This window comes from Eriocheir sinensis, chromosome 3 (genome assembly GCF_024679095.1).
Source record: "Eriocheir sinensis breed Jianghai 21 chromosome 3, ASM2467909v1, whole genome shotgun sequence".
NCBI lineage: Eukaryota > Metazoa > Arthropoda > Malacostraca > Decapoda > Varunidae > Eriocheir > Eriocheir sinensis.
In genome coordinates, this window is record NC_066511.1 from 13,721,923 (window position 1) to 13,733,814 (window position 11,892).

The following is an 11,892-nucleotide window of genomic DNA, read 5'->3' on the forward strand; positions in this document are numbered from 1 at the left end:
ATGATCATGCTGTTTAAGTTGTTAAATAAGTTTGATGAGGTGGATAGAGATGATCTCTTCTCAACTACGAGTACGCAGGGGCTGAGAGGACATGGAAAGAAACTTAATAAAGGAACCTGTTTGAGTGACTTGAAAAAGTATAGTTTTTCACATAAAAGTGTTAACACATGGAACAGCTTGTGGGAAGAGGTGGTGGAGGCAAGCAGTGTTCAACAAATGAAGGAAAGGCTTTATGAATGTAGATATGGAGACGGGACTATTAGAGGTTAGCTCGGGCCCGGTAGACTACAAATAGGTAAATACACACACACACACTTTTATATATATATATATATATATATATATATATATATATATATATATATATATATATATATATATATATATATATATATATATATATTCTGAATATCTTAAACCTTGGTCAACTTTGTCAACAACATCAGTTTATAGTGACCACCGGGTATCCTGAGCATAGCACTGACCCTCGTGTTGTATTAGAGGCTGAGCAAAGGGTATTCATGGAGAGAGGAAGTGAGAGGAGCATAATTATCAATAGTGTAAAAAAAAAATTAATGGCATATGCTAACATTGAAGGTTTGAAGGAATTGATTGGAGGAATTGAACAGCCCAGAGATAAACAGTTTCTTGAGGAAAAAAGTGCCTGGCACCATGGGGCTTGTGGGGACCATGTTAAGTGAGGATGTCAATAACCAAGTGAAGATTGGCAAAAATTGACTGGGAGAAGAGACCGAAAAAGAGAAAATGGAGGATTGATTATGGCAGTGAAAAACAATGATGATGTGGAATTGGCAGAGGTGATGAATATGAAACAAACAACCAGGGGAGAAATATGAGACATCACAACAGCATATATCCCCCCTCAAAGGCAAAGCATGGAGTGAAGCTGGATATCATGAGATGCTGACAGTCATTGCCAGACATCTGTGAAAAGTGATTGAAAAAGTGAGGACATAATAATGTTGGGAGACTTTACTTATAAAGAGGTGTGCTAGAAGGGGCAGGATGCAGGAAAAAATTAAGATATATGGGGCAGTATGCTATTGAATAAAGCAAGCAATAGCTTAATGACCCAGTGGGTCAAAATAGAGACAAGATATAAAGGTATGCACACTTCAGGGAGACTAGATTTATTGCTAACCATAGAGCCGGATATCATCGAATCTTTGGAATATCAGTGCCCCATAAAAATATAACCAAAACCAAAGATTTTTACAGATCAAAACAAAGTGATGAAACCCCATGAGTGTAGCTCATTTCTTGCATATCACAACTTGGTAAATACACACACACACACACACACACACACACACACACACACACACACACGTGTCCAGCTGCTCAGGAAGAGTGAAAACGGATGTTAAACGAAATGATGATGATGGTGACACACACACACACACACACACACACACACTGCATCAAGCTATGTTTTTATGGATGTATATTTCTCTAGGTAATTAATACCCAGCACAAACACCCCACAGGTACAGGCATGAGTTGGAAAAGAAGAATTTACTTTTAGAGGAGGCACAAACTCAGACCTCCTCCCCTGGTGGATCATCCATAAAATCCGGCTTTAAAAAGGTCTCAAACCTACTTCAAGTTGTTCCAATGCCAATGAGTGTGCCTCGACGGAGATCTGTTACCGTTCTCCAGGTGTGTATGCCTTGTGTTGAATTAAGACTTTCAAATTACAATACTTCTAGATTCAAAACCTGATCTAAATCAAAGTAAGGTGCAGTCATGAGCTCATCACATCTAAATTAGTGGTAATATTAATAATTGTTCTATTTATTTTCATACAATGTTTCTTCCACATTTGTAACCCTTTACTGACCAACAAGAACTTTTTTCATTATGGATAAAAATTTATTGCAGACCTAAATGTTTTATGGTTTCATGGCACTGTTCATGTTGGTGTGCAGGACGGTAAATCTACAACATAGCTTCAAGAGGGTTTTTATTCCGCACCAACCTAGCTAATATGTTTGTTGATCACGTATATGATTTTGAGCTGTAGTAACTTACTAACATAAAACTTCAGCATTCATTAGCATAGCACTCTGACTTGCTAAATATCTATCATCTCTCCTGATATGAAGCTCATGAAAAGTCTTCAGAATGGTTTTTGACTTATAAAACTCCCTTGCCTCCACAGACAGAATATCTCTCTCTCTCTCTCTCTCTCTCTCTCTCTCTCTCTCTCTCTCTCTCTCTCTCTCTCTCTCTCTCTCTCTCTCTCTCTCTCTCTCTCTCTCTCTCTCTCTCTCTCTCTCTCATACACACACACACACACACACACACACACACATGCTGGCATTATCTATAGCAGATTCATTTTTTTTCAGGTGGATGGAGGAGGATCTAGCTCACGCCGTGCTTCCCGTGCTTCTATAAATGAAACTTCAACATCTCCTCGTGGTTCTTTCTTCTTTCCCCTCTCACGTCGTGCTTCACGAGCCTCTGCCGCTTCCGCTACCTCAGGAGCCTCAAACCCATCTTTAGTGTCTGTACAGATCCACCAAGTAGGTGACCACAACTCTCCCCATGCATCTCAAGGTTCTACAGAAGCCCTCAACACTGAGGCCAGCTGACACAAGCCATCCCTGGGCCCTCCGTGAAGCCCTGCCTCTGTGTTACATGTGCCCTTTACTACCCGCCATCACCTGTATAAGGATTGATGTTGGCAGCTAAAATAATTGATAGTCTTCTAGTTGAAAGCTGATGACTATCTGTGCAGTCTTTGCTTCTACATGGTAGCCAAGTCTGATTCCATAATCACTTGGTTACACCTGCCCAACTGGCCTTCACCAGTTTATACCTGTAAGCCTGACAGTGAGGCTTTATGCGCTACGAGTACCCAAAGGAGAAGAGAAGAGCACGATGGCTGCTCTAATTGTTATAACTTAGTATTTGCATACGTTCCTGAAGCCTATTCCATGTTGAATATTGGCACATGTTAAAAGTAGGTATGAAAGTGGGTTATTACCTTTGCCAGATATATTGATATTGCTCATTTTGTTGAAAGTGTCTAGTTTATAGGAGCCTAGTTTTATAAGCCAGTAAAGGTAATATTACGTTTCTCAGACTTCTTCATAGAATACAAAAATACCAAAGAAAAACATTTTTATATCAAGACGTTACCATCACACCACACTGGATGACCTGTGCAAAGACAGGTTCATTTTTTCTTTGAACAGCACATGTTTTACTAGTCACACAATTAAGGTTTTGATACTTTGAAATTTAAAAATAAAACCTAAGAAAATTTTAAATATTATATTTAGTGACCACACAGGAATTCTTTGATTCCTTAAGAACATGTCAACATCTTACATTGTCAGTACTTTGGAACAAGGATTTTTTTAATTAATATGTGCTAATCTTTGTTTATTGATACAAATTTTCACAAACAGATAATCTTAATGGAGCTGCAAGATGTTTCCATATGCAATAGGTTTTGTTTACTAAGGTTTTCAAAGAATCATTTTCATCCTCTATATGCAAAGATTGCATTTCTCATAGAAAACCTCAGAGGCCCACTCATATCAGAATCATAGCTACACCAGACAGGCTCAAAACATTACAGGCTCTGTAGTAAGTATATGATGTGATTGCAACGTAGACATGTGGAAATGCAATCTCAATTGGCAGCAGGGTTGTCGGTAAACTTTAAAAAGAGGAAGAGTAAAAATCTTACATGCTGTATTTTCAGTAATCAAATTTAAATGAATTTCCATCAGTATGACTCACAAAATCAACATTACAGAATAAGTGCTGTACAGTTTTTGTCTTAAACCAAATGCAAAACTAAATGGAGCTGACAGCCAATCAAGCAATATTATACTTGCTAAAATTACATCCGTACTAATGAACCATTGCTCTAAACCAGATTCATATAATTAATTTACATTTTCTGCAGCAGTCATAATCAGCAGTACATTGTCTTAATCAACATTTTTTTTAAAGAGTATGTGTAAATTGTGAGCAGTTGCAATGTATCTTGTTAAAACATGTGTTCATATTTGTAAGCTTTTACAAATGAATATTTGCCTTCACAATGGTTACTGTTAGATATTTGAGGCCTTAAGAGTCATCTGTTTGACTCTGGATATTTTATAAGATTTTTTTAGGTAGTCATGCCTTGAAGAAAACATTAACATCAAATTTTTATTTCAAACAAAAAAAAAAAATTGTTTCACTTCAAAGTTACATAACATGAAAATAAAATATAAAAAAATAAGTACATATACACATATTCACACATACATACTTGCATTTTCATGAGTCAGTTATTTGCACACTATTGTCTGAGTCCCATACTAATCAGTAAGGATATAAGATTTCTTAATTTTATGAATACAGTAATCTTCCTATGTGATTAAAAAGGTTAAAAAGGAAGTGAAAACTTATAGTGTATCTTCCTATGCAATTATATGAAAAAATGAGGGGCATACGCTTATATGTGCTTCACCACAGTACTTGTCTCCACCTTGTCCTCTGAGCCCGTCAATGGGTCAAGATCCCTTTCCCAGGACTGTGGCTTGACTGTGATATTTGTATTTACACAGTTTATCTTCTTCAGGTTTCTTTAGGTACCTCTGGGTATCCTAATTAGGAACAAAATTATTTAGAATGTTGGAAAGAGGACTACTAAAGTTGGAAAGAACTGTGAAATTTTTCAAAACTTCATGTATACAAATGATGCATTCTCTTACCAGAAAGATTTTGGCTGAGAAAAGTGGATATAAGCATGATGTAAGATATCTATAGGACATAAAGAACTGACATGTTGAGGGTGAAGTTACAAGAGAGCTGCAGAATACAAAATTCATACGATCAGAGACTTGATAAAAAATTTCTGAGGGTGTGGGTTTGAGAATGTATGATGACATTGAATGGATGGGGAGAACAAGAGGGATGGAAAGAACATGCACCACTGAAGCTGACAAAAGGTGAGCAAGAGTGGAGGGAACCTTGAAGGCAGCATCAAAGAGAGAAGGAATGAGTCAATCAGGCTGGACGCTCTTTTTATCTTGAAGGCAGTTTGCCTCAGACCTCGATGAGCCACACGACGTTGTCTGGTGGTGGGGACAACAGCACAGTCATGGTCACTGCCAGAGTGAGGACATGAAGGGTCTTCAATTAGGAATGTGGTCCATTTCAATGTTTTTTTTTCTTTCTTTTTTCTGTCAAGTACATTTTCTTCATTTAGATGCTTCCCTCTAATAAGTCTCTTGGCCCTGCCTCTGCAGCAATTAGGATTCCATTATTTCTTTTTTTATTATTATTATTATTATTATTATTATTATTATCATAGTTATTGTTTATATATTTATTGCTATTTTTATCATGGTTGTTCTTATCACTTAATTATTGATTCAATGAATCAAAAAGGAAAGAGCTATGCATCAGTGACTTACCAATGAAAGTAGGGAAGATAACCCAGGTTGTTAGATATTTTATGACCTTGAATGCCCATTGAAGATGCAAGAGAGCTAATGGCTAAAATCAGAACAAAATGTTTGTTATCTACCACCTTATCTTACAAGCAGTGTAATGAATTACAAAATGATGCTTTCCTTTCAATAGTTGTTGAGAAAGATGTGTATTAGGAACATAAATATTATCTCATACTACCATTCCAATGCCATATGCCAGTCAGGTCAGGTACTGGCTGTCTACTTCCTGAAAATTACCAAACATTTTAATCAGTGATGTCTAGTATCCAGTAGCCAAGGAGTGCCTGGTTACAGTGGCAATTGAAGCCATTCTAAGGCAAGAAATGCAAAAAGTGTCCGGCGTAATGAGCTCGGACACCATTGGTTAGTGCTGTGCACTTACGATACACAGATTTTGAGAAGGGGAGCTGATTAGTTGTTACTCATGGAGGAGCTCTTGAATATCAAATAGGATGTTTTATGACTCAGGAAGGGGCGGAGTCTAGTAAGGATCAAAAAGTGCTTAAGAATGGCCATACAATTCACTGGAGAGGCAAGCCTGATGGGAGCAAGTGGATACATGGATATTTTGTTGACAAAATTCTTGATAATAACTTGGTTGAATTCTTTAGAGTAAAATAATTGCATGGCATATATGACATTTAAATTAAATTATAGATACAAACGATTCTCTGCCACTGAGCACTGAACAGAGATATTTCAATTAGTGCATTTTCTGCATCATAATTGTGGATGAGAGACATGGTCAGTGACTAAGCCTGAAAAGGAAATTAAAACTACTAAGGGAGGACCGGGGAGATCACTGCTGGACAACGGGTGAGAAAAATGACACATGGTAACGGAACAGACAAAGGAGATGTAATACCTGCTAATACATCAGTCGGATTCCTTTATGAATAATATGCTGTCAAAGCCAAGCTCAATATAAAATTACATGTGGTGTACAATATCTACCACTATGATGAAATCACCCTATTGCTATAGTTGCAAATATTGATGCATGCTCTGGGACCATGCCCAAGAAATGCATTATTGGCCAATTCTGTGAAAGGGAAGTTGTGCAAGAGATATAAGAGGTATCTCCAAAAATATTTAAAACACTTGAAATTGGCTAATGTTGGGCTGTATGAAGTCTTTTTTATCCAAATAATTTGATAAGTTTTATTCATTTGTGGTGTTTCTCTGAATCACACGACATTCATAACTTTCAAAGTTCATAATTTTTTCACACCCACTAATACTTTCAAAGCATGTATGTGATAGAAATAATGCTATTACCAATCAGCCATTCCACTTCCCAGAAATATTAATACAGTGCAGTGTTCATGCCTGCACTCAAGGGGGGAGGGGGAGGGGGAGGGGAACTCCTCACATTAAAACTTCCCTTCCCAGTACTACTGATTTTTGTTTGTATCTTTTTTTTTTATCAAATAAAAACGAAAAAAAGCAATCCGTGTATTGCTTCAGTGTCATAGTAAGTAGTTATAGGTTTTCATTCATTGATGTCATAGTCTATACAAGATCTGAATAAGAGAAAGGATACCGGCAGATCAGTGATATGCAAATAACTGACTCATCTTTCCACTGCTGGTGAGTGTATTCATAAAGCCTGCACACTTAAAGATATTTAAGGCAGACTTTTATACATTTATTTGACAACATATTTTGAAATCAATCCAAAGTGACAATTTTTATCATTGCATCTTATTGGCACACACATGGCTGAACTTTTTGAGCTTGGTCACTATCGTCAACTGTAAAAAAAAACAATAACCTAAGTAACTGAGCATTCCACGTGGTGGCATGTAGAATGTTCATTTCCATTAAGCATTTTTGCAATGTACTATAGAGGAAATGGATCTCACCTTCCAACTGTTATGCTTTTTCAACTCTTCCTCTATAAATCGGTGATGTACATGAAAAGTGTTAGGAATGAGTAACCTTTACTCTCTCATTGTTCAAATTTGTGGCAAATAGATTTTGTCATCATACATTGCAATGCACTTACATTCAATCACTCTTGGTTCAGATAAAACTAGAATTGAATTAGAATGAATATCATGACTGTCCAAATGAAATATTTCAACTTTTGCTTCAAATTGAGATGACAGGAACTAAATACAAGGAACTAAGTGGGTAGCTTATGCTGAAAAAATGCAAATGACTGAAGTACTGAACTTTATTCAACTTTATTCCTTGAATGGATTTTGGAAGGCAAGAGTTATTGTCATTAATCATAACTTTGATTATGTTATGTTATACACAAATTATTTAAATTGTATGAGAACAACCCATATGTAAATTGTTGATATAACCCAGTGACCAAAGTCCTCCTTGATGCAGGCATTCCCAACCTTGTACTCATGAGCAGCGCTGTGCTCCGTCACATCTGGCAGTGCTTGGCTTGGCAAAAGATTGTGCTATTATGAGAACAAATTTCACCATATTATGTATATGTATAGACTGTTGATGTAACATTATTACATAACTAAATAGCTGATAGAATTTTTCTTTTCCTCATAAAATTGATATTGCAGTTAGTTTGCTTTATGCAACCTGAGATATTTTATGTTGTGTTCTCAAAATGGTTAATGAAGAGGTTGATTGCCAGGTGGTAAGGTTGGGAACCCTACATTATGGATTAAGAAATATTTTATTTTTGCAGAACAAAAGTAAATTCAAGTGTACAAGTTCATATGGGTGACCTAAAACAAAATATTTTTAATAAATAAAATCATACACTATAGAATTATGTAGCTGAAAATAAAATGCATACCATATGTTTTAACAGTCACTTTTAGATTTTATAGAATTCCTTGAAGATTGTGACCTGAGTGGGCTTTTAAAAATTGAGTAAATCGATCTTGAAAAAGAGAGAAATAGCATCAAACAACGGAAACAGTGAGAGATGCATTTTCATTTTATTGGCAAGCTGAATTTGTATGTCAGCTGATTGAATTAAACCACTCTTTTTCAAGGTCCTGCAGTCATATTCATATACTTCTAGGATTTATGGTATTTGCCTCATTATCCCTGCACACTGAGCATGGAACCATCGCGAAACAATATGCAAATAGAGTTATTTGTCAGTTTGTTAGCTATGTTGTAGGGTGCCAAAAGTTTGTTCATGTCATAGCCTCAACAAATTTTCCATGTTATGAGTCAAGTTTCATGCAAGTTTAGTCGGTTCTGTAACGGTTTTCTTATATCTGCAGCTAAATCGTTTTATAACTCATGCCATGAAACTTGACACATGAGTTTTTTCCTATATATTAAGTTTCACATTATAGGGGAAATGTGCCAAAGATATGCACATCTTTTGAAGGACCACTTCAACAAGATTTCTGTATTATGTAATATCCATGTATAATAATAATGTACATAATAACAAGTTTGTGTAAGAAGTATAATTTGTTATCCTTGGCAACACTTTGCCGGTTTGTACAGTGTTAGAAGGCTCCTCCTGCTGTTGAAGGCAGTCAGTCTTTAATGTCTTGTTATGATAACTTGTTATTTGCCTCCACAAATACAAAGAAAATAAGATAACTATTCATGGTGCATAAGTTTACTGTTATACTTCAGTTTTAAGTAAAATGATATATTAAATGAATACTTAATATCATTGTTAAAATGTATGTACTGGGTTTAATTGTTTTCTTGGAAACTCAGAACTCACCAGGGATAAATGTAATCACATCTCCATGTTACAATCAGGTAGTTTTCATGGTTCATTCCACATCCAACATCAACAAGATAACAATAAAAGTGAATGCCCTCTGCTGGCCCTCAAATCATATTTTTAGGGTTCACATCTAGTAACTATTGAATCCTAAAGGTCAGTGATGGCATTTCACATTGTTATACACTTAAATATTGCATTTTTAACTTAATATATATAATGAAGTTATATTTATTTATATAATTTTAAGTAATCATCTTATGTATTGTCCAGTACAGTGTTACTGTTCCTATGCTGATTTGGATATGATGTTATACTAAAAATCAAAGTGACTAGGTGTTTTGTAGGTTCTAGTCTAAATATATATATATATATATATATATATATATATATATATATATATATATATATATATATATATATATATATATCTATATATATATATATATATATATATATATATATATATATATATATATATATATATATATATATATATATATATATATATATATATATATATATATATATATATATATATATATATATATATATATATATATATATATATATATATATATATATATATATATATATATATATATATATATATATATATATATGAGTGTGTGTGTGTGTGTGTGTGTGTGTGTGTGTGTGTGTGTTTGTATGCATATATATGATACTGATACTGTGATTTACAATTACGTCTCGTAAGAATTGTAAGCTACATAAGACTACTAGGCCATGTTTACTATAGAGTACTGAGGAGCAGTTTTAGGGCAGTGTGGTCAGGTAGGCTCAGTGCCACCACTGTGAGGGAGCAGCCAGGGTGGTCATGGGGATCCGTGTTTTGTATCAAAACACTTACAATAATACCAACAGAGAGTAAGTTTAGCATAGAGGCATTGTACATAATAGTTCATCTCCAGTCTCAGGTCACCATCATCTGATGATCATCATTCATATTCATCTCATAATAGTAAGAATTTAGAGTATGTAGGGTTTTCTCCAAAGCAAGCTTAATTTATATTTTTTTAAATTGCATATTTTTTTAAAAGTTTTGTACATTATTAGTAAGTGGCATATGAGCATATGTTTCATTTATTTAACACTGATTCTGGCAGTATTCAGCCTGAGAGTTTTCATTGTTAAGTAGTGATTAAAATACAGGAAATTTTAATATTTCCAGCATATCAGAAGTTGCAGTTTCGATATTAGGATGTTGGAAGAAGATGAATATTTATTGATTAAAATGTTTGAGTCTGTATGACAGTGTACTTTTTTACTGCCTTACTAAAGGGACATGTTGAAGGAAAAATTCAGAAGCTCAATGTTTGATTGCTCCATCCTAACATGTTCACTTCTACTGCCTTCTCCTGTTTCCAAAACCAGGGACACATCATTCCTATTTGGATTCGAAAATTAAATTTACGTATTTTAATCTCTATCTAAGTTTGAGATTTAATTTTTTATTTAGGATTTAGTTGTTCAATTTAGTACCATATTTTTCAAGTATATTTTGCCTAATTCAGATTTTTTTTTACTTATTTATTTCATATACCTTTCATTAACTTTCCTTGACATTACATTTTGTTTCCATGGAACGAGCATGATATGCTGAATATTATTAAAGTCATCACCAGGCATGAATGGAGTGTTGAGGTAGGTATTACTGTACAATATAGTTCACTGTCTCTGTTTAGTATATCATGGTGCTGGATTCTCCTCCACAGTTTGAAGTCCTTTGTATCTAATAAAATTACAGACATGTCAGCATCTCAATTATTGACTGATTAGACCAACTGCTATATACATAGGTACTGGCAAAGTGTTCAAATTATGTTTCATACAAAAGATAATTTCATAGTATGTAAGGTACCAATCATGGACCACATTTTGTACAACCTCTTGGCAATAATGCCCTAGACCAGCTACTGTGCACCTTTTAGCAACAACACATAACAATCAAACGATAGTTACAGTAGATTATCATACCAACAAGGGTGTCCTATTATAATGATAATTTTTTGTACTTTAAGATTTTTTTCATAATTTTTCTAGCATTCTTTTTTTAAGTAACTGTGTTACTTGTGCAGTGAATCGAGTTCTAATGTATTACAAAAAATCCAGAATGGGGACTTGTGAGACATGATTCAGAAAATCTGTAAAACCTGACCTTTGCATGTGATAGATAGCTACATATCGCCTAGTGTACATGTAGAAGGGCTAATACAATGTTGGTGTTATGTGATACCTTGATAGTAATACAGCAGTGATTATGAAGTGAATGCAAATCTTACAACACCAGTGACTGAAATGAAAACAGTAACAAGGAAAATGTGAAAGAATAGCTATACAGGTCTGTACATGTGACCCTTTGCTTTTTAGCACAATCATATTTCTGTGATAACCTGTAGAAACCACTCTAACGTGGCTTCTGTCTTTTGTCTCACCCAGCTAGTTTATGGTGAGATTTCCTGGTTGTTCTTGTTCCATGTTTTCTTTTTTTATACTGTTGCTCCTAATAAGATCTGTCATCCCATTGATCCATTCAATCAAACTTCAGAGTGGTATCACATTAGCATCAGGTACAACGATGGGTTGTTCATTATGGTTATTCATGTAAGGATGTGTTACACTTCAGACTAATTATGGGTTGGTCCCTAATCACTTTAAAATTTCTGAGTAGTGAACTGTTTCTCAGCTGCTCCAATACCATTGATT

General features: G+C 34.8%; 1 protein-coding gene across 9 annotated transcripts in view; it reads left to right on the forward strand.

The window, feature by feature from the left end:
- The window catches only part of LOC127005350 (sodium channel protein 60E-like), a 215,815-nt gene extending 206,296 nt beyond the window's left edge, over positions 1-9,519 (forward strand). For all 9 annotated transcript variants that reach the window (XM_050874155.1, XM_050874170.1, XM_050874131.1 and 6 more), the window contains 2 exons: positions 1,509-1,680; positions 2,373-9,519. In XM_050874155.1, coding sequence (XP_050730112.1) covers positions 1,509-1,680; positions 2,373-2,618 — 418 coding nt within the window. In that variant the 3' untranslated portion in view covers positions 2,619-9,519. The remainder of the gene's footprint in view (positions 1-1,508; positions 1,681-2,372) is intronic.
- Positions 9,520-11,892: the final 2,373 nt, after the last annotated feature.